This window comes from Camelina sativa, chromosome 15 (assembly GCF_030686135.1).
Source record: "Camelina sativa cultivar CO46 ecotype springtype chromosome 15, ASM3068613v1".
Taxonomy (NCBI): domain Eukaryota; kingdom Viridiplantae; phylum Streptophyta; class Magnoliopsida; order Brassicales; family Brassicaceae; genus Camelina; species Camelina sativa.
Genome location: NC_141894.1, coordinates 3,687,402 through 3,710,627, shown reverse-complemented (window position 1 = coordinate 3,710,627; position 23,226 = coordinate 3,687,402). Strand labels below are relative to the sequence as shown.

Here is a 23,226-nt window from a genome sequence, read left to right as displayed (position 1 = left end):
TAGATGTTAACATCTACTCTTCCGCATTTGCTCAAACCACTAATCATAATGTTGTGAGTCTTAACATTAGGATAAACAGAAGAGTCGACCAACAGTTTGTCCCACAGCTTCATAGCCATGATGTGATCTCTTTCCTTAAGAGACCCATCAATTAAGATATTATAACACGGAACGTCAGGTGCTACTCCTTTCTCAGACATTTCATCGAACAGTTTCAGTGCATCATCAACTTCTCCAGCTTTCACAAGATCGTTGATCACAGTGCTGTAACTAAACACATCAGGCTTCAACCCTTCTCCCACATCCAATCAAGAAACCTTCTCGCTTTCTCGAACTGCTTCCTCTTACAAGACATCTTAATCAAAAGATTATACGGCTGCAGAGTTGGCGCCAAACCCGTTGTTTCGAAGTAGGCGAACAAGGACTCGACTTTATCCCATTGTTTCGCCTCTACGAACGCATTGAGCAGAGTATTATAAGATCTAATCCCAGGCTCGCACCCAAAAATCTCCACCATTCGTTGGAATACATCAAGAGCTCGGTCCGGCATGGAGTTCTTCCCCTAGGTTTTGATAACCGATAAAGCGACATCTTCGTCGCACTTGCATCCTTGTGACCTAATGAGCTCGACGATTCCACTTACATAACTAACCATCCGGTGAACGTTGGATCTTTTTTATAATTTCTCCGGCATGTTTTGGGCTTTTAAACGCTGCCTCTCTCTCTCTCGTTGGCCATATAAAGAAGAGACAATGTTATTTCGAGATGTTTAATGTAGAAAACCAATAATAGCTAGCCGGTTAAAGGCGGTTTATTCCGGTTAAAATAGACAACGTCAACAAGTGATTCGTTTGAAAATATACTTATTAGCTAAACCATATTATAATTTTCTGTAAATATACTATTACCATCATGTCAAACTCAATATTTATACTATCTTTAGAAAATAAAATTAACATAATCCTTGCTAATTTGCATATATAATTAATTTGTAGAGATATACAAATTGGATAACTTAGTTTTCTATAAACATCATATAAATAATTTAAGTTAAAATAAACTCTAATTGAATTCTATAAATAAATATTTTCACATGAAGAGTAATGTTAAAACGAGACAAACTATCTAGTCTTTACCAATCATTTGATATAATCTTTCACAAACCTTTTAATCGCATCCTCTAACACTCACCTTATCCGATTTATAATATATATTTTTTTCATAGACTCCATGAATTTCATACTCTTTTTTGTCTTAAAGCCAATAACAGTTTTTTTCCTTCTTCTTAGATCTAGAAATAATATTATGTTTTTAGTTTTAAAATATTTTAAAAATTCAATATTAAAAATTCAATATTTGCATGGATGCTTTATGTGTGCTATATTTCAAAAGGTATTTTCATAGATCTAATTCAAAATATTTGTTCTCAGGTCTATTTCTATGTATTTGATGTTTGTAATTTTTTTGAATTCAATATTTGTATGGATTCCTTCTGAAAATATGTTGTAAATATGTAATAATCATTGTGATAGACCGCAATTGAACCTAAGTTGCACCCAAAGTATAACATAACTATTGTTTATGATTCATGTCAACACCACAAACTGGGACAGCACTAAACCTAAACCAAAATGAAAATCAGGTATTATCATTCTCTATTAATCTAATATAAAACAAAATCAGCATTACATGACCACCGAATCTTAGAAAATTGTATCAATTTTTTTAATAGGTTCAAGCCGCTGCTGTACCAGCGGTAAACCAGAACCAGGTGAGATCAAATAATAAATCAATTGTCAATGGACAAAAAAAAAATTAGTTATTGAAGAACCAGGTTTTTGTTGGTTCACCGATTTTAACGGGATTTTAATTGTGAATTATGGATTTTATCATTTTTTTTAACAAGATAATTATTTTTTGCAGGTTTCCATAAGTGATGATGTCCCCCATGATATCCTTATTGACATACGCTTGAGAGCAGCTCCAAGGAAGAACACACACTCTTTAGTTTGTCGGGAATGGGCGTCTTGCATCATCTACACCAAACTACACTGACGTCGTTTTTGTGTGTTTGATTATGTAGAACTGCTCACGCTTTGATGACGCAGCCATCATTGCAGTTGCTAGGGCTTGCACTCGACTAACGGAGCTCAGGATTGCGTTCTGTGAGGTTACTTCGGCGGGCATTACCACTCTACGCCAGCTCACGAGCGTGACTACAGTAGGTTGTCCTCTTTCGGAGGCCCTTGCGACCTTTTTGAGATCCCATGAGGTTCATATCGATTTCCGAATAACAAGCCATCTATTTCCACTTCTCATCTACTTCGATACCGTATATTTTCACTTTTCCATCCACTTCGATACCGTTGATTTCCACTTCATGTCTCTTTTATGATTTATTCTTTTATGATTTTATAGCATTATATTCTTTGTATAATAGAAATCGATATATAATAAAATGTTTAGAATTCTCGTTTTTAGTTAAATTAAATCTTGTTCATCCCCATGTCTTTACTTCATTGTGCAAGCTTGGCCTCCACGTCACCAGTTCCTTTGCTCTGACTCCAAATCTTCTTCATTATATACCAAACGTATTAATCTTGTTCCCCATACGATTTTGAAGCTCCATAGTCGCGTTCATCAAACCGAGCTCATCACGACGCATCAATTGATAGCGCTTCAACTCACCAGACTTCCTTTACTGAATCTTGAATCCAAAATACACAAGCTATTAACACCAAAGAGCAACACATCCTAATCTGACAGCGATATCAATCTGAAGACTCCCCACCATTATATCATGTCGATCACGATGCTAAAGATTCATAGCGTCAACTTCATACAATCATCAAAGCATAATCTCTAAAAGAATCAAACAAGTTTTGCTAAGATCAAAATCATCAAAGCAGAATCCCTGATATATGTAATAGATAACGGCAAACCCTCTGGTTGAAGGCAGGTATTTCCCTTCCAATTGCCAAGTCACCTCTTCTATTGACTAATCTATCCTGTGGAACGTACCACAGACATCCCGATTAAAGGAAGAGGTCATTCATTATATTCATGAAAGAAAAATCCTCTTTTTTTCTACTGGAAACTCCTCATTATATATGTAGCTACAAAATTGTCTTCTCCCTTAACTTATTTCAATAATAATCAATATGAACGTTACGTTACATTAATTAATTCAAATCCTTATTCATCACGACAAGATATAAGTTTTTCATCTAATGACTTTCCTAAAACTCTATATTGACAAATGGTACGAGTGAATTCTGACATCCATAAAGTCCAAGCATAATATATATGACAACAAGAATTAATAATTATGTTCTTTTCAAGATCAAAACAAAGTAATAATATTCCCTAATGTGATAAGACTGCATATATAATGGTGATACCCAATATAGGTGTTTTAAACATTTTTTATAACTAGTTTTATTATAATTTTTTAATTATAATTAGTTGTATTATTAATTTAACTAGATTTGAACCCGTGCTAGAGCACGGGTTGAAATTTCTTTTATTTATATTATAATTTTAGAATAAAATATAATTTATATGATTGTTTTTAAAAGTTTTTTGGATAAAACATTATGCAAGAAAATTATATGCTAAATACAATAGTTAAAAAAACATCTATTTTGTAAGTTTTATATTGTTAATTTTGTAATTTTATGTATGAGAAATGGTTATGTTTGTTGTTTGTTTTTATTTTAATTTTTGAACATGTTTGGTGAAAGTGTTTTAATATGATTTATGCTTAGGTAAGATTTTATTTTTAACTGCACAATAAGATCTCTTAAGTGTAATAAATTGCCAAGATTTATTTTTTTTAATGCCTAACAATATATATTTTGTAACAATAAATGGAATACTAAAGATTTTATTTTGTAAATTGTATAAATCATTGGAATATTCTCTTTAAGAGATTTCTTTGGGATATTCTCAAGTGTATTCAAATTCATAGCCCACGGATTCACCAATTAATGTAAAAAACCTTTTTTGTAACCAACCTATATTTAATCTATAACCTATTTTGTAACCAAGCTATATTTAATCTATAACATATTTTGTAACCAACTTATAAAAATTATATAGTCTACAAAAAAAAGTTGTGTACTTTCGTTTTATTAAATAGAAAGAAGAGATATTAATCTCATTGTAGAGATACTATATCTTAAATCTTAATGTACTTTGCTCTGTTTCTTTTATTTCCCCTTTTTTTGTTGTATTTCCTTTTTGAATAACCAATAAAAACACCGAACTCATGTGAAGAGTTGCAAATTATTCTTTGAACTAATCACAGCTTTTTACCATTAATCCAAAAATATATTAAAAAAATTTTATAAAAAACCAAAGCGTGTAATAAGGAGGATATCTCTGTTTAGCCTATAGCCTAGGGGTTGAGAGAGTCTCAATCAATCAACATATCTTTCTCAGCTGATTTGGTTTCATCATCAGCCTTCTCTTCCTCTGCAGATATAAACTCAAGCTGTCTTGATTTGAAAACTGCTGTCCTTTTCGATCTTATCCGGTACGGAGGAGATAGATTGTAAGCACTTGATCCATTGTTATGAATCTCTTCAATGTCAGGACTCTCTGAACTATCTTTACCATCGTTCACCTTTTGATCAACCTCTTTAGCTTCATCTGTTTTCGCAGCACTGTTGTCATCCGGAACAACAACCCTGGGTCGTCTTTTCCTGAAAATGGAAGGTGTGTTTGGGTATGTTCTGGCAGCTTCTCTCAGGAAAGATTCAGGACTTCTTGGTGTTGAACCGTTACTGTACTTATTTCTACACGGCGGTGGAGTGAAGAAGCTAACTGGTGATGCGATGGGACTGCAACCACAATCATGCCCATACATACGCTGCGTATCCACTTCTGATGCCACGTAATACTCTGTTTGAGGCTTGTAGTAGAGATGACGATAACCATTCATTGCAACTCCACCATTCTCTGGCAATGGCTCTGGGTTAAGAAACTGAGGAGAACAAGCATACTCATTAACACCAGTCATTCTTGAAGCAGCTCCTATTTCTTCAAGCGGAACAGAAGAGTTTAATTGGCCATTAACACCATTCATTCTTGAAGCAGCTCCTATTTCTTCAAGCGGAACAGAAGATTTTAATTGGCCATTTCCACTTTCATCAGGGTTCTTTACATCTGTATTTCGTGATGGGGGTTGAGTTACTGAATCAGAACACCTTTTCTGAGCAGATGATGAACGTTTAGTTACACTATCAGGAGCACCGTTCTTTGGTATTGGTGGTGGTGGTAACCTACCAGTGACTAAGTAGAAATCTGACTTCTTTTTCAATGAACTATTCCAATGGTTCTTTATTGCATTATCAGTCCTGCATCATCAAATTTCTAGTAAGCTCTTTATTGAAACCAGAAGCTAGGCTTGCTAAAGTCTTTTACTCCATTGAAGAATATATACCTGCCGGGTAAGACCTTGGCTATTTCAGCCCACTTGTTTCCATAGATTCGATGAGCATTTATGAGAGCTACTTCTTCCTCTGAGGTCCAAGCATCCTTGTTAATATCAGGATTCAAATGGTTGTGCCACCTGCATACAAATCAAAACACATTTAAGCTTCCAAAATAACTAATAAGAAAAAGAAAATGCTTGGCTCATATGAATTAATCACCTTTCTCGACACTGCTTCCCAATTCGACCTGGTAAAGACTGTGCAATAACAGACCATTTCGCAGGCCCGTATCTCTCAACGAGTTCAACGATTTTCTCATCCTCCTGCAAAACAAGAAAATGTTAAGCCTTCGTACTTCACTTAAAAAGGTAGCCAAACACATTAGTTAATTCAGAAACAGAATGAACCTCTTGTGTCCAAGGTCCCTTAACAAGATCCGGATTAAGAACTTTCTGCCACCGGTGCAGGCACTGTACTTCAGTTCTATCATTGAAAAACTCCGCTGCAAAAATAAATACACCAAACCAAACAGTAAGAACAAATACTAAATGCTTCACAGAACCAGCTGCTATGAAAAAAGCTGGAAATAAACGTAAATGTCTCAGATGATCAAGTTAATCTACAAGGGTAATCCATAAAACTAGATAGGAAATAGTATGAACAGTAAACAATTAGAAATATCTACAACTTCAGACAAGACTCCAACCACAAATGTCTGTAATGTTGTAACGAGAACTAGAATCAAACAGACATAAGACTTTTACCTATCTTCTTCCAGCTTTTCCCTTTAAAAGTGCCAACTGCCTGTCTCAATGTCTCATCCTGCATTATGAAGTAAGACAAACTCGCATCTTGTTTTTCGAACTAGCGATCCACAATTGATATATGTCAAAGCAACCACTAGTAAAATACTAACCTCTTCAGGAGTCCACCCGCCTTTCGCCCGCCTTATAGGACCGCTCGTCCTCCTGCATAGCAAAACTTACCAACATCAATCTCCAATAGAAAGTAAGCATTAGAAATACCAGTTTTGACAAAGGAGTTTAATGTATTTCAAATTGGCAAACGAGTGCTGCAGAGGAGTTACTTCAAACCGCCATTTCGACTCAGATATACAGAAAAAGAAGAAGAAGAAGAAGAACTAACCCGAGGTACCTATGAGCTGGTGATGCAATGGCAGGACTAGCAACAGTAGGAGGAGACTTGTGGGAACTACCAGCACTGCCTTCAGATAGAGAAGAGCACGAAGCAGGTGTTGATTGCTTATTTTCTACACACTTATCCTCAATTTTCACTTCACCTGTTTCTTCCTGAAGATCCATCTGTTAAAAATCAAGAATTTCATAAGAACTTTCAGAGAAAACCCTAAAAAAACGAACCCATCATCGTAATTCGTAAACCCAGATCTCACAAATCAGTAATTCAGCAAAACCACCAACCATAACACACAAAAAAAAAAATCTAGGGTTTATTATAACAATTCCAATCACATAAATCAATTAAAGAAAAACCCAATATTCAAGAAAGTCTGATTCGTTTAAGAATCAGAGCCAAACAACGACGAACTCAATTTCACTACAATCTGATCAGAAGAACAAAACCCTTAAAAATTTCAGATTCGTTATACACAAAAACTAACCTCATCTGGAGAAGTAGCCGCTGGATTCAAACTACAGCTCATCGAGATATACAGATACACGAATTCACCACCAGAAGAAGACGGAGGTGAGAAAGGAACGTTAAAAAAACCAAAACTTTATTCGAAAAATACTTTGCCCGTTGAACCAGAGAGAGAGATAGAGAGAGAGAGAAAGAGAAGACTTGATCGATACAAAGAGAGAAAAAAAAAATATTACATTAAAAAAAAAAAAAAAATTAGCTCTGACAATTATAACGAATACTTCTTCAGCTGACGTCACACCGTTACTTGCCGTTCTTTTTACCTTATGTAACCTATTCTCTCTGAACCGGCTCCGGTTTATTTCAATTGTCTGAAATTTAATTTTGATCCTACCATTACCCAACAACTAGTCAAAGTCAAACCGAACCGAGAGGCTAAACTGTAATCACGCCGTCGTACGTAATATGTTGGAAAGTGGAAAAGGCTAAAAGGTAATAAACGGACGTTAACGGTAGAGAGTTAACCTCAGAAACGGAAGTTTGAACTTCAAACGGCACTCGTAGCTTATCCGTTGACCCCCCCATTGAACACGTACGTATGCGATGCAGTTAACTCTGGACCGTCAGATCGAGATAACTCAATTGTACATTGGCTGAAAAAGAACCCAAAGGCCCAAAAGAAGCAAATTTTATGTTGGACCGACACAGCATATTTAATTAAAAATATATATACTTTTCTGGTAGTTTTTTTTTTTTGGCAAATTTCATTAAAAATCAACAACTCTTTCTACATACATTAATTAGCTCATACAATAGGTGAGATTAAAGATTACTTGGATGCTGTCAACAAAAAAAAAGATTACTTAGATTAATCCTGTTATCTGTTAGTGATTGTTATCTAATAAAATAACCAAAACAAGGATAATAAAATTAATAAACTTAAATCCATTTAGATTTGCCCGCATTTAGCTTAATTATATAAGTTAGTGAATTTACATATATTATTCAAAAATCTTGATTGCTTACTGATAACTACAGAATCAAAGATCCTATAATAAAAATAATAACTAATGTTGGGGTTCTCCTATATTTACGCAAAATCAACTCGTCCGGCAACCAAAAAGACCGATAACTTTGGCTCACAATAGATCAATACAATCCAAAATCATAACCATCTGCTTCTTCTTCCTCTTCATAAATTTTCTCACCGTTTTGATAATTTGTGTTCATGTCGTATGATTCTACATAGCCTTCTTCATCCTCTTCAGCTTCATCTTCATTTTCACCAATCTCAGGCTCATTGCTCTTCTCTTCCTTCTTCTCTTCCATGTCTGTCTCAGTTTTCGACCTCTTGGGTGGATTCTCACCTGCCTGAAAAAAGAAAAGAGAAGAAGGGAAGTTGTATAGTCCGCTAAAATACACCTGAGAAAATTGATGAGAGTTACCCAAGACAAAATATAAAACTTACCGATGTAGCAAAGAGTTCTTGTAAGAAGTCGTCGTTGATTACAGCTGTAACTCTCTGTAAGAGTCAAGACTCAAAAATCAGGCAAGAGGAAGACACGCAAAACTCCAAAAAGTTTTATTCAAAGCTAAATAATACATCACCTTTTTAACAAGCGTTCGGCGAACAGCTTCCATGGCTGTAGCTGGGGGAGCCGCGTTCTTTTCTTCCTCAGCTTTCTTCTGCTGCTTTTCCTATATGAAGAGAGAAAACAGAAGCACCGAGTCATCACGTCATTCTCCATAAGTCAGATACTTGATATGAAATGAGGAACATAATTGCAAAGTTTAAACCGAGTCACCTTTCTACTTTGTGTCTTATAAGCTATAGTAGCTTCGTAAAACTTTCTTGCACGTTCTGGGCAGTTAGAGTTGCTCGCTTTTAAAGCTTCACTAGCAGCCTTCAGAGCTGCTTCCTTGGCCGCTTGCTCCTACAAAACAATATAATTCTGTTTCTTATGAGTGGTTGATCTCATATATGATACAACGAAATCCAAGAGAAGATAGATGATATATCGAGGCTCTGAAATCACCTCAATATAATCTTTGTTCATTGCTTCCCATACGATCTTCATATAATGCTTTTCATCCTCGTTGTTAATATAGCAATCCACCTGGTCAACACTAAAATATTATGACTGACAGATCAAATATAACAAGTGAAACTGTATGTTCCATATTCAAGGTTGGGCATTTGACGTAGCATTTACTACAACACAAGAAAGCAAAACAAGTAGCGACCTCTTTATCATCGATGTCAGAAAAGTTGTCTGATTCATCCGACGTACCAGCATACTCTTCAGCCCCATCTTTATTTTTTTCACTTTTATCTGGGACACAGCACAAAACGATTCTCAAATGCTCAAATAGTAGCAGAGAACTTCTGATAGACAACAATTGCACTCACCAGAACACTGTTTTTCGCTTTTGTTCACACTACAATAGTCTGGTCCTCTCTCTGACTGCTTAAAGTTCGACAGATGAAAGAGTTTTAGTATAAGATCCTACCAAAGCGAAATTGAACAAGCTCCCACACAGGTGCTTTCTCAAATAAAGGAGCACCGAAACTTACATATAGCTGTTGACCGTGATTAAGGCTACCAATTCCTCCCTCGTTTTTTTCTCTAGCCGCTTTGTCCATTCTCTCTTTCTCTGCGCGCTGGAAAGCCGGAGGATCCGACCCACCAACAAGTCCACCAGAAACATTTAAGAACTGTATAAAAATTTGGAAAAGAAACATGTGATTGTTAACTTTCGGAGCCATTTGTCAAGGATTAGCAACTATGTAAACAGAAGACATGAAACCAAAAAGCAGGAATTAAACAGGATACCTACATCTTTGTAACAGTCCTCACATAGTCCATAACCAACAGGTTTACTATCCTTATGCATACAGAGCACATCCTCTTTGTTTGACGTTGGTTTCATGCTTTTGGGCATCTCCTTTTCTCTTTTTGTGAGCTCATCACCCTAACCACATATGTCCATTTGTTATTAAAAAATGAACATAATTCATCAACTGAGATGAGGCAAAAACAATTTGCGCCCGTGTTGCATTATTGCATATGACAGCAATCAATAGCAGCGGAGTATGCAATATTATGACTACTATGACGCCAACCAGGTACAAATACTTAACCCAACATCAATCATGTGTGATGATATGACCAGTTAGAGAATAATTCTACAGCTAGACACGCTTAGCCTTAACTCACATTTAAATTTCCAGACTCCGTATTGCCAAACTCAATCAATCGTTTGGTTAGAGTTGCTTCACATATATGGACAATGTTTACCTGAAATATTGAGAAAACAAACCAAATCAGCAATAAATTAGTGAAATAAGAAGGCTAAAACATCTTTCCGCTCATCTAAAACACTATTTCTTGATAAGCCAACCATATCTTACAATATCTGACTTAGAGCACTTGATACCATGAGAAAGAGCAGCAGTGTAAAGTGCTGCTCCACATATTCCACTAGGTTTCCGGCCGGTCTGCAAGTCAATAGGTAGCTAATATTGACACAAGACACAATATATAACTAACTTTAAGACAAACAGTACATAGGAAACTATCATCTAACATAACAAAGTCACACCTGCATCCAATCTCTCTTCATACTCGCTATAATGGCTGTAGCTGTTCTTACAACAGCTTTATGCTGTGTTCCTTTCAATAAGCCTGCAAATATAGGATGGAACGAGTAGGTTGGGTCAAGTATTCAATATAACTGTTTCATTCTTGGCTGATGTTCTGCATCAACCAAATACAGAAAAGAATGGTAGCCAAAGGATGACACACTTACTGTTTGAGAATCGAGGAATGAAAATGGAAGGATCAACAAGCTTTTCATAATTTTGACCGTCCGTAATGTACAGCATTTCACAGAGTTGCAAGTACACATAACCTAACTCATAACTGCACAAGATTTGATAAGACCAAAACAGTAAAATCAGCATTACACTGCTTGGACACGAAAAGTCGCTGCAGTAGAGGTAACATGTAATTAGGCTACAAAAGAAAGTTGAACAGTATGTAAATGAAAACAACTAATCTTACACGCTAACTCGAAGGTAACTTGAGAAATCAATAAGAAGAAACGCAATGTTCATTTCCCTACAAAGAAAACATCACTATTCAGCATGGTATTCAGACGAGGGAAATAAACCAGGAGACCACAAGACGATTACTAGGACTCTAACCTGCAAGTCAAGTACAGACAGGAAGCCTGTACTAGTTCAGTTCTACGGCCTTTGGTGAAATTTTTCTCAACTGCCATCTTCAGAAGATAAAGTGAGTTAAAAAAGGGGGTAGAAGTCCTTACAAATTACTATTCAGAAAATAAGTAGACCAAACATACTCTAAAGAACCGAGCAGCCATGTCAATCACATCATCTCTCTCATCACCAATTCCCAAGGCATCCCTCAAATTCCTAAACTCATCTCTAGCTGCCAGAAAAAACGAAGGTCTGTCGTCAGATCAAACTGTACTGATCAAAGATTGCATTAACAATGCAATGTTTTTGAAACAGTCACACGGCCTCAAATTTGGCAGGAAATATAAGGATGGGAAATACATAGCAGTGAGTACACCTAAGCAATTATAGAACTGAAAAGTTTGAAATACAATAGAAAGGGAAATGCATTGCTAGTGCAAACATAAGCAAAAGTTGTAGACTATAAGTGTCAGTTCCACTAATTAGGCCAACAATGAGAAAAAAAGGCATACCTATTCGTAATCTCCTTTCACGTGAGGCTGACACCCCACTCTGAACACTCCTTACAATGTTACCTGACGCTTGGCTCTGCAGGTAAAAAAAATAATGTGTAAGCTTGAACCAAATCTTTTCAAAGAATCCGAAGGCAGTATAATTCTCAAGTAACTCTCCGGATATAACTAAAGACAATTGTTGTAGCCCATTAAGTTGGTTACTTTGTGCTTATTTTTTTCTTTCCACTCTGGTAGTTTTGACCTTATGAACTAACCGCCAATAGTGTAGATATACTCACTGGACTATAAACCAAAACAACCAAAAAAAAGTTCATAACTTCCCCATAGAACCCCTACCGAACATCTACGCAAAGATTTAACAATAATACCAAGATTCTCCAACAGAAATTAGTTTATCCCTCTAAGCTTACAACCTATTAATCATCTGCAAACCAAATGAGAGACACCAAGAACATCCCTAAGTAACATTTGAAACATTTATAGTTCTACAGCAGAGGAGCTTGAAAAGAGGAAAATGAAACAAAAGCGGTGCTGCTTATACCTGCCCAGCAGCATTCTTAACGAATGTAACTTCAGTAGAAAAATTGAAATTCTCCAAAATCCTCCCGCATAAGTTACAAGCCCTGCAAAATTTTAAAAAAAAAAAAAAAAAAAAAAGACAAAAAAAATGAAATTCATAATTCGAATTTCGAAGCTTGGAAACCACAAAATCCAAATAGAAACTAAGCTCCTAATAAGATAGAACACCAGTGAAGAATAATCAAAACACTTACAGTGCACCATCGTAGGGGCGAGTTCCGGGAACATTCTTCCCACAATGTTTACACCACACCATAGCTCCGTAACTCAAAAAAATCTCCCAACTTAGCTACTAATATCGATCCAAAACTCAAGGAGTCGAGACTTGAACCGATTTTTTGGCGAATGAACACGATCGTGCGAGGAAGTGGAAGGAATTAGGGTTCCATGGTATATAGGTTCACCATAATTAGGGTTCTAGTCGCGACGACGGCGACGGTGGAGAAGGCGAAGCTGAGAGACGTGCTGAGACTCTGATATGTGACTGCTCCGATTCGAACTCGTGTGTCCCTAAGAATTAGGCAACAGTTAAGTTCGTGTGCTCTTTTTTGTAAAGGGATAATAACTGCAATATAATTTGGTTTTGTACTTCGGTTCAGCTCAATTTCAAGAAATTATCAAGTTAAACCGGTCACTTGGATCTGGTCCGTATCGGTTATTGTTAAACCGTAAAGAACACGCAGTGACATCTTTGAATTCAAGTTTAAACTTTTAACGATCACAAAAATCAAAGATAGAAATTGCCATAATAACATAACACTGGGAAATTGGGCAATGACAACGATATCTGTAAGAAGTACAAACCAAATATTTTTTGAAAATTTAGAAAGTTACATAAACACAAGGAAAAAAAGTGTATAAACTTTAAAGCTTCATGTTGTTGTCGCCTATGGTCCAAGTAATTTAAGAGGTTCATCTTTCTTCTCAGTGGCATTACGATTTGCTGCAGAAGCTCTAAGAGGAGGCTCAAAGATCTTGCTTGCGACATCCGGAGGTAATGCGTCTTCACCTGGAAGAACAAGAAGCCCTTTCTCTCTCAGAGAAGAAGGTTCATTGTAGCAAATGCTCCACAGTGAATCCACTAAGTGTCTCTCTTCTTTAACCGTTTCGAGATCCTCTTGTGACATCAAGCTGATTCCTTTGATACGTTCTTCTAGTACCTGCCTCAGTTTCTCATCGCTTTTGTCCATGCTGCTACCTCCGCTTCCATCGTTTTTCTCTCTCGCAAGCTCAAGCAGTCCGCGGAGAGCTGCTTCCCTCGTCTCAGAGTCATCACTAGATGCGAGATGCATCATCACTCGGGGAAATCCGAGTCCAGTGGCAATACTGCGGTCTGAATCATCCTCTTGAAGTAGGTATTGCAACAAGTTTAAGGCTTTCCTGGAGAATTTGGAATAAAGTAAAGAATTAATAAGCAACAATTCAAGAATCTTCCAAGGTTTGAAATCTACGGAGACCGTAAAGGAATAAGAGTATTTGCGTGGATTACCTTTGAAATCTCACACTATCAGACGCCAAGGCTTCTCTTAAACCAGCATAGCCATTGGCAAGCTTGAAAGCTGTGACTCCGGGTTTGTTATGGCGAATCAAAGCTACATGAAAAGGTATACCTTTAGTATATCATAAACCAAGTAAAACAGAATCACAAATGGTTTTGGTCGTCTCAATCTTTACTGTAAAATATCACAAGCTGGCTTACCTGATATCGCGCCAAGAGCTTGGGTTCGAGCATGAATATCTGCGTCTGAAGTGAAGTTTGAAAGCAACGACTCCAAACCATTGGCTTCCATAACCAATTCCTGACTTCTAGGATTGTTCTGAACTATTGTGCTTACGACATCAGCAGCTTTTGCCCGAATATTAGCATGAGAGTTTTTAAGGTACCCGAGAAGAGGAACCAAGCCTCCAATAGAATGAAGATCTACACAATAGTAAACAAGCAATTATCAAACTGTGCCAACCACAACAGAAAGAAAAGAAAGAAAAGCATGTTCCAAGTAAGAGATGGTTTACCATTAGCCATATCAATCGATTCAACGTGCTCCTGCAACTCATCCAGCATATCTACCAGAATAATAAAACTCAATTAGTAACCCCCAAACGATAAAGACCTAAACTATGTATTATGGCCAAATTAATCTCACCTTGGATATCTTCAGGTGTAACTCCATTATCCACCAAAACTTGTTCAGGTGTTTGCATAACTAGTGTAATCTCCTTCATGCGCTTGACTACATCTACAGTCTGCGACTGCATAGCCTCCATAAACCATTTTCGATCCTCCTCACTGTCTCATCAAACAAATCAAATCAACATTAAACACCAATCATAAAATAGTCTATGAGTATTGACATGACCAAACAGTGAATCTGCTTCAGCTTAACAAAGTTCAATGGAGATGTAGAGAAGTGAAAACAAGAAAAGACATAGCCTTTTCACCTACATAGATACAGAATTCAATAATTGCATCCAACCAAACCAAACCCAGATTCAAATACAGTCATTAAGATTCATTGATTTCTCTAACTACCACAACCAGCATCCCAATCCAATCTCAGACAAACAACGAAACAGAACCTAAGAAACTAGAAAAAGTAGTCTGTACCTCAACTGGCGAGTGGGTCGAGTACCGTCGGCGTGAGAGAGACTCCATTTAAGTAACCCGTCCCAGTTAGGTCCGTCTTTCGCCATTGAAGAATGATTTCACCTTAAAAAATAACTTAGAACAGAAGAAAGAATTACAAACTTTTTGTTATTCGTCTTTGTAATTTATAAGGAAAAGAGCAAGAGTCGGCTAATCGCTGGGTTTTGGTTTTTATAAAAAGACCTGAGATTATTCGCGAAGCTACGACAACATTCTACAAAATCTTAAAACCTCGTCGACCTCTTTGAAGAGAAAAAGGCAAAAGCAGAAAAGCGAAGACGAGGACGCGTCTTCCACTTTATTGGGCCTTTAACTTAGGCCCAACTAATTCATCATTCTTGGGCTTTAATAGACTCGCTATTAAACCGTCCAAACCAACTAATTTGTTTATGTTTAGTTATTTTAATTTTAATTTATTATGTTAAAACAGAATATGACATGGCATAATCTTATAATTCTATTGGTTAAAGTAAGATGAGGTGAATATACTTGTTCTTAAACAAAATCCATCTCACACATGTTACATTTGAGTTTGGAGCTTTGTAACATGTGATGATGTGAACGTTACACTTCCCCACTCGAAATTAAAAAAAAAAATGTGGATTAATCATAAATGCAAAGTACCACGTGGCAACAAGTCAAACTCACAACTAAATTTCCTTTATCTATCTTCATATCGCTTCTCAGTTCACTCTTTGAGATTTCCGGCACAACGAAGATGAAGCGTGAGGAGCAAGAAGAAAGGGACATACTGTTTCAGACAGATGACGACGAGGAATGCCAAGTCAATGACGAAGACGATGATTCCGGTTCATATTCTCCATTATCCCAGAACGATTCGGCTCCATGGCCTCAGAGTTATCAGTAAATTCAAAAAATCCTCTGTTTTTTTTTGTTTTCTTTCATATCTAAAGAAGTGGTTTGCAGTAATAAAGACTATTCCTTCCTTTTTTTCTGTGAGAAATTCAGACAATCTGTGGATATCTTGACCGGAGCTAGTACACCTCCTACTACGACCAGTTTCATTCATCAGAGAGATTCTCAGACATCACTCACCAGCTCTATCGCCTCCTTATACAAAAGACGACAAAACTCTTTTCTAAGTTCTTTTGCTTCTTCAACAAGCAAACAACAGCTTCTCTCCCACAAAGACGATGATGACTCAGTCGTCAAATCATTACTTTCATCGCAGCTCAAGTTATCCATCACAGATCTCTCCTACGCAGAACCAGATCTCTGCTCGTTTCCTCAATCTGTTCTCAACGGTAATTAAGACGTTTTTTCTGTATTGGTTCTGTCTCAAAAGTCTTTCACACATAACTTTTGGACAGGGCATGAGAATGGTAATTAATTGGTTACCACGCAACACTTTAGGGATTAGACTCAAACGGTTAACAGAATATTGTATCATGATTACAAAACATGTGTTTTAATATGTCTCTCCTTATTTTATTTTTGCGCAGGAATCAATATCCTATGTGGAATAGCTCTACTCACAATGCCTTACGGGGTGAAAGAAGGAGGATGGCTTGGGCTTTTTATACTCTTCTTCTTCGGTATCATCACTTGCTACACCTGTATTCTCCTCAAACGATGTCTTGAAAGCTCACCTGGCCTCCGTACCTACCCGGACATTGGTCAAGCTGCCTTTGGATCCACCGGCCGCCTCATCATTTCCGTGAGTTTTATTGTTTTCATTTACATATAATGTACACTTTTAAAACATCTCCAAACTAAGATTAATTAGGGTTCTTGAGATTTGCAGATACTATTGTATATGGAGTTATACGCAGGTTGTGTGGAGTATATAATCATGATGAGCGATAACTTGTCGAGAATTTTCCCAAACATGTCACTAAACATCGTTGGACTATCTTTAGATTCTTCTCAGATCTTTGCCATATCAACTACTCTTATTGTTCTTCCGACAGTTTGGCTCAGAGACCTTAGCTTACTCTCCTATCTCTCAGGTTTCATATATATTTTCTATATAAAAAAAGCCTTACGAAATAGCTGGGGGGTTAGTTCATTATTGTTTAATTCATGTGTTCGATCTATTATTATCTTAGCCGGAGGGGTCTTCTCTTCGATCATGATGGCTCTTTGTCTCTACTGGGTCGGGACGGTTGATGGAGTTGGGTTTCGCCCGGGTGGACAAGCTCTTGATCTCGCTAACTTACCTGTTGCGATCGGGATTTACGGGTTTGGGTTCAGCGGTCACGCGGTTTTCCCAAACATTTACTCTTCCATGAAAGATCCATCCAAGTTTCCTTTGGTGGTAGTCATTAGGTAAACAAAAAATACACTCTTGTGCTTAAAGGTTACTTATAATGGACGTATAAATGATGTTAAGTCACAATTTTCAATTTTCTCGTTTCTTCTTTGGCAGTTTTGGTTTCTGCGTATTCTTGTACATAGTCGTAGCGATTTGTGGCTACAGTATGTTTGGTGAGGCCATTCAATCGGAGTTTACACTAAACATGCCACAACAGTTCACGTCATCCAAGATCGCAGTTTGGATAGCGGTGAGATATATATAACTTTAAAACTCTATAAACATGTTTATCTTTATGTATTGTTTTTGTTTGAAAAATATTTATCTTTATGTATTACTAACTACAGTAAAATATATATGATTGCTTCTTTTTCTACTCATTTGAATTAATTAGGCAATAACACCGATGACCAAATACGCATTAGCTATAACACCGATCGTGCTAAGCTTAGAAGAACTTATGCCGTCGTCACAGAGATCCTACGGAGTATCTATGTTTCTTAGAACGATTTTAGTTCTCTCAACTTTGGTCGTCGCACTTACACTCCCATTTTTTGGTAAATTACCCTAAAATCTTTTTCCATGAAACGATTTACAAATTTTATATTTAAAAAACAATATTCATCTTCGTTTGTTCTAATATCTTTGCAGCGATCATGGGGGCTTTGATGGGATCATTCCTTGCAATGCTTGTCGTAAGTTTCCTGTCACGTCATCGATTTATAGGACAACGATATAGGGATAGTATGTATTTGATAAAGATTAAACAAAAAGCTACATATTTCATCAGAGCTTTTAAAAAAAACACATTTTATTCAAAAAAAAAAAAAAACACTATCAGATTTTCAGCTTTTCAGTTATTTTAGGCATATCAAACATGTTAAAAAGGATTCACATATTTTGTTTATCGTGCAGGCTGCTATTATTCCCTGTCTTTGTTATCTCAGTATCTTGAAGGGTAAATTGAGTAAGACGCAAGTAAGAGATATATTAATTTGTTTTATTTTATGCCATAATTAAAGTGGTTCTTCTTTTGGTTCATTAGTATATGATTTTCACATGACAATTACATTTAATTTTTCTCGTAAATTAATTGAACTTTTGGCAGATTGGAATATGCGTTTTCATCATAATCTTTGGCGTTGTAAGCGGTTGCTGCGGGACGTATTCCGCCATTGGAAAATTAGTAGGAGAATTGAGTTGATATGGTACACTCTGATGAACAATGAAACGTATAAGGCTTAGGCTCAACTAATTCATTATTCTTGGGCTTTAAATGACTCGCTATTAAACTGTCCAAACCAAGTTTTCTGAATTTTCCTTTTCTAAAATAAAATAATTAAATTATAATTGACAAATCCATCTCACACATGCGATCTTAAAAACTGTTGAATGAAGTGAAGATCGTTTGTGCTATGGCTTTCTAATACGTTTAGCTGTCTTTTCTAATACGTTTGTACTATAGTTTTCTCGAAACTAGATAGTCTGGATTACTCATGTGTATAGGAAGGCTAACCGTCTTGCGGATAGGGTAGCGAACTATGCTTTTACTCTTACGTTAAGTTTTCACTTGTTTACTGATCAACCAGAGGTTGTTAATCATCTTGTTTTAGATGATGCCGGTAGGTTAGCGTGTTAACGTGTTGTTCGCAGGAAGTTCTTTTTCTTGTTGCTTGAAAGAGCCTCTCTCTCCCTCACCAAAAAAAAAAGCATTATTGATTTTTATAATTTGTAAAATTGTGTATTTAAAATGTAATTTTTGCTTAAGAATAATTTCTTTTTTATAAAATACTAATTTAATTTTTTTTGTAAAATAATATTTAATAACTATCATCAATTGTATATAATTTTATTTTGTTGATGTATTTTTCTCTTTGGTGTTCAAAGTCTAAAGAAAAATTATGTACTGTATAGTTTAGACGATGTTGATTATTGAAGGTGAATTTTTTATTTTATTTTAATATTGTGTGATTAGATTGAGACTTTTAGAAGACATAAAAGGATCAGTTTGGAGTTTGGAGTTGCAGCGCTTTGATAATGATAATGCAAGTTTTATCGTTATGTATAATTCAGCCTATGTTACAACCTTGTTCTGAATTTCCATTTTTATTGTTAAAAGAAATCAAGTTTTGACCACTGACTAGTATAGGAAGAGGGTGACGTTTGTGTTTAACAAGTTATGAACAACTTTTAATCTCTTAATATTATTCTTAAAATCTCACAAAATCTCACCAAAATCACAAACAATTCTTTTTCAGAGAAATAGAAAATAATAACAAATCTACAAAGGTATCTGAAAAACTCACTCAAATCTTCTAAAATCCAAAATATCATAAATTTCACAAAATCCTCCAAAATCATGATCTGAATAAATTCTTTTTGAATCTATACTCATTTTTTATTATTTATTTTTAGACACATTTAATTGAATCTATAGCTATATAGTATATATACTCATTATAAAATTACAACAAATCCATCTCACACATGTTACCTTTGACTTTTAAGGTTTGTGACATGTGATTATGTGAACGTTACTTCCACTCGATATATAAAAGGACTAAAAATACTAATTTGGAGCTTTGTATAATGGATTTATCATTAATGCAAAGTCGGACGTGACAACATGTTAAACTCACAACTTAATCTCCTTTCTCTTTCTTCTAGTCTACATATCGCTTCTCTGTTCTCTCTTTGATTCCGGCACAAACAAGATGAAGCTTGAGGAGCAAGAAAGAGAAATACAGTTTCAGACAGATGACGAGGAATGCCAAGTAGACGTCTCCTGCGATGACGAAGACGATGATTCCAGTTCATCTTCTTCATTATCCCAGAACGCCCAGAACGATTCGGCTCCATGGCCTCGGAGTTATCGGTAATATCAAAATGCTCTGCTTTTTTTTCATATCTAAAGAATGATTGTGAAGGGTTTGTACTTTGTAGACTTGTAGTAATAAAGATAATTCCTTTTTGTGGAAAATTCAGACAATCTGTGGATGTCTTGACCGGAGCTACACCTCCTACGATCAGCTTCCTTCATCGGAGAGATTCTCAGACATCATTCACCAGCTCTATCGCCTCCTTATACAAGAGACGACAAAACTCTAATCTAAATTCTTTTGCTTCTTCAACAAGCAAACAACCGCTTCTCACCCAGAAAGACGATGATGACTCAGTCGTCAAATCATTCCTTTCATCTCAGCTCAAGTTATCCATCACAGATCTCTCCTACGCAAAACCAGATCTCTGCTCGTTTCCTCAATCTGTTCTCAACGGTAATTAAGACGTTGTTTCTGTATTGGTTCTGTCTCAAAAGTCGTTCACACATATAAGTTCATAACTTTTGGACAAGGCATGAGAATGGTAATTGGGTAACCACAACACCTTTAGGGATTAGACTCAAACGGTTAACAGAATATTGTATCATGATTACAAACATGTGTTTTAATCTGTCTCTCTAAGTTGAACCTATTTTTGTGCAGCAATCAATATCCTATGCGGGGTAGGTCTACTCACGATGCCTTACGGGGTGAAAGAAGGAGGATGGCTTGGACTTTTTATACTCTTCTTCTTCGGTATCATCACTTGCTACACCTGTATTCTCCTCAAACGATGTCTTGAAAGCTCACCTGGCCTCCATACCTACCCGGACATTGGTCAAGCTGCCTTTGGAATCACCGGCCGCCTCATCATCTCCGTGAGTTTTATGTAATTCATTTATATATACACTTAAAAAACATCTCCAAACTAAGATTAGGGTTCTTGAGATTTGCAGATACTATTGTATATGGAGTTATACGCAGGTTGTGTGGAGTATATAATCATGATGAGCGATAACTTGTCGAGAATTTTCCCAAACATGTCACTAAACATCGTTGGACTGTCTTTAGATTCTTCTCAGATCTTTGCCATATCAGCTACTCTTATTGTTCTTCCGACAGTTTGGCTCAGAGACCTTAGCTTACTCTCCTATCTCTCAGGTTTCATATTTTCTATATTAGATTAATGATCATAAAGCCTTAAGAAATAGCTGGGGGGTTAGTTCATTGTTTAATTCATGTGTTCGATCTATTATCTTAGCCGGAGGGGTCTTCTCTTCGATCATGATGGCTCTTTGTCTCTTCTGGGTCGGGACGGTTGATGGAGTTGGGTTTCGCCCGGGTGGACAAGCTCTTGATCTCGCAAACTTACCCGTTGCGATTGGGATTTACGGGTTTGGGTATAGCGGTCACGCGGTTTTCCCAAACATTTACTCTTCCATGAAGGAACCATCCAAGTTTCCTTTGGTGGTAGTCATTAGGTAAAAAAAAAAAAAAAAAACACTCTTTTGCTTAAGGAAACACTCTTTTGCTTAAGGTTACTTATAATGGACGTAAAATGATGTTAAGTCAAAAAATTTCAATTCTCGTTTCTGCTTTCGCAGTTTTGGTTTCTGCGTGCTCTTGTACATAGTCGTAGCGATTTGTGGCTACAGTATGTTTGGTGAGGCCATTCAATCGCAGTTTACACTAAACATGCCACAACAGTTCACGTCATCCAAGATCGCAGTGTGGTTAGCGGTGAGATATATGTAACTTTAAAACTCTATAAACATGTTTGTCTTTATGCATGTATTACTAATTCAAATATGATTGCTTCTTTTTCTACTCATTTTAATTAGGTAATAACACCGATGACCAAATACGCATTATCTATAACACCGATCGTGCTAAGCTTAGAAGAACTTATGCCGTCGTCACAGAGATCCTACGGAGTATCTATTTTTCTTAGAACCATTTTAGTTCTCTCAACTTTGGTCGTCGCACTTACACTCCCATTCTTTGGTAAATGCCCTAGCATCTATTTGCATGAAACTATTTACAACTAAAAAAAATATATATATATTATCTTCGTTTGTTTTAAAATCTTTGCAGCGATCATGGGGGCTTTGATGGGATCATCCCTTGCAATGCTTGTCGTAAGTCTCCTATCATCGATTTATAGGACAACGATATATATAGTGATAATTAATATGTATTTGATAAAGATTAAACAAAAAGCTACATATTTCATCAGAGCTTTTTGTTTTTAATTGATTGCAAAATTCACTCGAACCAAAAAGAAGCGTTTAAAAAGGATTTATATTTTGTCTATCGTGCAGGCTTTTATCCTTCCATGTCTTTGTTATCTCAGTATCTTGAAGGGTAGATTGAGTCAGATACAAGTAAGATATTTATGTCATAAAGCGGTTATTGTTTTAATTCAGTATATGATTTTCACATGACAATTACATTTATTTTTTTCTCTTAAATTATTTGATTTTTTGGCAGATTGGATTATGCGTTTTCATCATAATCGTTGGTGTTGTAAGCGGTTGCTGCGGAACGTACTCTGCCATAGTAAGATTAGTAGGAGAATTGAATTGACATGGTACACTGATGAACAATGAACCAACGTAGAATTGTGAAACAATAAATGGAAGTATTACAGTTTTATCTATATATACATTTTTGAAGTACATTTTGGGTTATACCCTTTTATTTGTACTTATTTAAATTTCTATTTTGCAATGTTGATCCCTAAACAATTAATAATTAAAAGCTCAATTAGGACAATTAGAGAAATCGACCACAATTATTAAATTGTATTACTAAAATCTCTCAATTTCGATTACTATATTCTCTCCAATGATACAACCGATCAGTAGCCTATTTCTTAAATCTAATGCATAATTAGTACCCTATTAAATTCATATTTCCAAACAAATACTTAACCTTACCATCAAGACAAACATTTAATTCTCTAAATATCTTCTTTGGAAACTAAGGGGGAGGTATTGGTTTAGGATTTAGAAAGAGTTTTAATGATTTTATGTTTTTTAAAATCTTGCTGATTTTTAAAATCATAGGAAATTAGAAAATAAAAATGAAGGATTCTAAGAGATTGTTTAGGAA

The 23,226-nt window shown here is 36.0% G+C and overlaps 5 protein-coding genes across 17 annotated transcripts; 2 read left to right on the top strand and 3 right to left on the bottom strand.

Moving 5' to 3' along the window:
- Positions 1 to 4,293: 4,293 nt before the first annotated feature.
- LOC104745101 (transcription factor MYB3R-3) lies at positions 4,294 to 7,742 on the bottom strand. Of its 2 annotated transcripts, none has more exons than XM_010466278.3 (8): positions 7,078 to 7,742; positions 6,585 to 6,760; positions 6,355 to 6,406; positions 6,203 to 6,260; positions 5,846 to 5,940; positions 5,658 to 5,761; positions 5,447 to 5,575; positions 4,294 to 5,360 (listed from the first exon to the last, which is right to left on the bottom strand). In XM_010466278.3, exons 1-8 carry the CDS (start codon positions 7,117 to 7,119, stop codon positions 4,418 to 4,420), a joined length of 1,599 nt encoding a protein of 532 aa, XP_010464580.1. In that variant the 5' UTR covers positions 7,120 to 7,742; the 3' UTR covers positions 4,294 to 4,417. The 2 variants fall into 2 exon arrangements, with proteins under 2 accessions (XP_010464580.1, XP_087344179.1); XM_087488053.1 differs by having other exon boundaries at positions 6,594 to 6,760; positions 7,078 to 7,297.
- A 270-nt stretch (positions 7,743 to 8,012) lies between these two features.
- LOC104745099 (transcription factor IIIB 60 kDa subunit) lies at positions 8,013 to 12,926 on the bottom strand. Of its 11 annotated transcripts, none has more exons than XR_015582034.1 (19): positions 12,569 to 12,926; positions 12,337 to 12,418; positions 11,793 to 11,868; positions 11,424 to 11,512; positions 11,266 to 11,342; positions 11,123 to 11,179; positions 10,869 to 10,981; positions 10,662 to 10,744; positions 10,471 to 10,557; positions 10,277 to 10,357; positions 9,893 to 10,031; positions 9,634 to 9,774; positions 9,469 to 9,526; positions 9,303 to 9,391; positions 9,095 to 9,175; positions 8,864 to 8,992; positions 8,667 to 8,756; positions 8,527 to 8,580; positions 8,013 to 8,429 (listed from the first exon to the last, which is right to left on the bottom strand). XR_015582034.1 is itself a non-coding variant. In XM_010466275.2 (19 exons), exons 1-19 carry the CDS (start codon positions 12,628 to 12,630, stop codon positions 8,208 to 8,210), a joined length of 1,806 nt encoding a protein of 601 aa, XP_010464577.1. In that variant the 5' UTR covers positions 12,631 to 12,926; the 3' UTR covers positions 8,013 to 8,207. The 11 variants fall into 11 exon arrangements, 5 of the variants coding, with proteins under 5 accessions (XP_010464577.1, XP_010464578.1, XP_087344178.1 ...); XR_015582033.1 differs by having other exon boundaries at positions 9,469 to 9,523; XR_015582030.1 differs by having other exon boundaries at positions 9,350 to 9,391; positions 9,897 to 10,031.
- Positions 12,927 to 13,106: 180 nt separating this feature from the next.
- On the bottom strand, positions 13,107 to 15,284 carry LOC104745100 (hsp70 nucleotide exchange factor fes1). The gene is made up of 6 exons (XM_010466277.3): positions 14,980 to 15,284; positions 14,519 to 14,661; positions 14,388 to 14,438; positions 14,074 to 14,295; positions 13,864 to 13,966; positions 13,107 to 13,754 (listed from the first exon to the last, which is right to left on the bottom strand). The coding sequence occupies exons 1-6, from the start codon at positions 15,063 to 15,065 to the stop codon at positions 13,262 to 13,264; spliced, it is 1,098 nt and encodes a 365-aa protein (XP_010464579.2). The 5' UTR covers positions 15,066 to 15,284; the 3' UTR covers positions 13,107 to 13,261.
- A 262-nt stretch (positions 15,285 to 15,546) lies between these two features.
- LOC104745098 (amino acid transporter AVT1G-like) lies at positions 15,547 to 18,651 on the top strand. Of its 2 annotated transcripts, none has more exons than XM_010466274.3 (10): positions 15,547 to 15,882; positions 15,988 to 16,283; positions 16,482 to 16,696; positions 16,784 to 16,988; positions 17,088 to 17,307; positions 17,408 to 17,543; positions 17,688 to 17,850; positions 17,945 to 17,988; positions 18,209 to 18,271; positions 18,402 to 18,651. In XM_010466274.3, the coding sequence occupies exons 1-10, from the start codon at positions 15,632 to 15,634 to the stop codon at positions 18,495 to 18,497; spliced, it is 1,689 nt and encodes a 562-aa protein (XP_010464576.2). In that variant the 5' UTR covers positions 15,547 to 15,631; the 3' UTR covers positions 18,498 to 18,651. The 2 variants fall into 2 exon arrangements, with proteins under 2 accessions (XP_010464576.2, XP_087344175.1); XM_087488049.1 differs by having other exon boundaries at positions 15,659 to 15,882; positions 15,980 to 16,283.
- Positions 18,652 to 19,877: 1,226 nt separating this feature from the next.
- LOC104745097 (amino acid transporter AVT1G-like) lies at positions 19,878 to 22,906 on the top strand. The gene is made up of 10 exons (XM_010466273.2): positions 19,878 to 20,168; positions 20,279 to 20,568; positions 20,776 to 20,990; positions 21,069 to 21,273; positions 21,374 to 21,593; positions 21,717 to 21,852; positions 21,954 to 22,116; positions 22,207 to 22,250; positions 22,434 to 22,496; positions 22,603 to 22,906. Exons 1-10 carry the CDS (start codon positions 20,008 to 20,010, stop codon positions 22,696 to 22,698), a joined length of 1,593 nt encoding a protein of 530 aa, XP_010464575.1. The 5' UTR covers positions 19,878 to 20,007; the 3' UTR covers positions 22,699 to 22,906.
- Positions 22,907 to 23,226: the final 320 nt, after the last annotated feature.

What these genes read in the sequence shown, in the direction of transcription:
- LOC104745101 (XM_010466278.3), bottom strand. Translation starts at nt 7,119, where the DNA reads ATGAGCTGTAGTTTGAATCCAGCGGCTACTTCTCCAGATGAG. An exon ending in CCAGCTCATAGGTACCTCGG is followed by an intron (nt 6,407 to 6,584) that starts GTTAGTTCTTCT and finishes TTTGCTATGCAG; the next exon opens with GAGGACGAGCGGTCCTATAA. An exon ending in GCCAAGGTCTTACCCGGCAG is followed by an intron (nt 5,361 to 5,446) that starts GTATATATTCTT and finishes TTGATGATGCAG; the next exon opens with GACTGATAATGCAATAAAGA.
- LOC104745099 (XM_010466275.2), bottom strand. Translation starts at nt 12,630, where the DNA reads ATGGTGTGGTGTAAACATTGTGGGAAGAATGTTCCCGGAACTCGCCCC. An exon ending in CGCCCCTACGATGGTGCACT is followed by an intron (nt 12,419 to 12,568) that starts GTAAGTGTTTTG and finishes AAAATTTTGCAG; the next exon opens with GGCTTGTAACTTATGCGGGA. An exon ending in AAGAACTCTTTGCTACATCG is followed by an intron (nt 8,430 to 8,526) that starts GTAAGTTTTATA and finishes TTCTTTTTTCAG; the next exon opens with GCAGGTGAGAATCCACCCAA.
- LOC104745100 (XM_010466277.3), bottom strand. Translation starts at nt 15,065, where the DNA reads ATGGCGAAAGACGGACCTAACTGGGACGGGTTACTTAAATGGAGTCTC. An exon ending in CGACCCACTCGCCAGTTGAG is followed by an intron (nt 14,662 to 14,979) that starts GTACAGACTACT and finishes TTGATGAGACAG; the next exon opens with TGAGGAGGATCGAAAATGGT. An exon ending in AGCTCTTGGCGCGATATCAG is followed by an intron (nt 13,967 to 14,073) that starts GTAAGCCAGCTT and finishes CTTTTCATGTAG; the next exon opens with CTTTGATTCGCCATAACAAA.
- LOC104745098 (XM_010466274.3), top strand. Translation starts at nt 15,632, where the DNA reads ATGCAAAGTACCACGTGGCAACAAGTCAAACTCACAACTAAATTTCCT. An exon ending in CTTACTCTCCTATCTCTCAG is followed by an intron (nt 16,989 to 17,087) that starts GTTTCATATATA and finishes TTATTATCTTAG; the next exon opens with CCGGAGGGGTCTTCTCTTCG. An exon ending in CCTTTGGTGGTAGTCATTAG is followed by an intron (nt 17,308 to 17,407) that starts GTAAACAAAAAA and finishes CTTCTTTGGCAG; the next exon opens with TTTTGGTTTCTGCGTATTCT.
- LOC104745097 (XM_010466273.2), top strand. Translation starts at nt 20,008, where the DNA reads ATGAAGCTTGAGGAGCAAGAAAGAGAAATACAGTTTCAGACAGATGAC. An exon ending in CTTACTCTCCTATCTCTCAG is followed by an intron (nt 21,274 to 21,373) that starts GTTTCATATTTT and finishes CTATTATCTTAG; the next exon opens with CCGGAGGGGTCTTCTCTTCG. An exon ending in ACTTACACTCCCATTCTTTG is followed by an intron (nt 22,117 to 22,206) that starts GTAAATGCCCTA and finishes AAATCTTTGCAG; the next exon opens with CGATCATGGGGGCTTTGATG.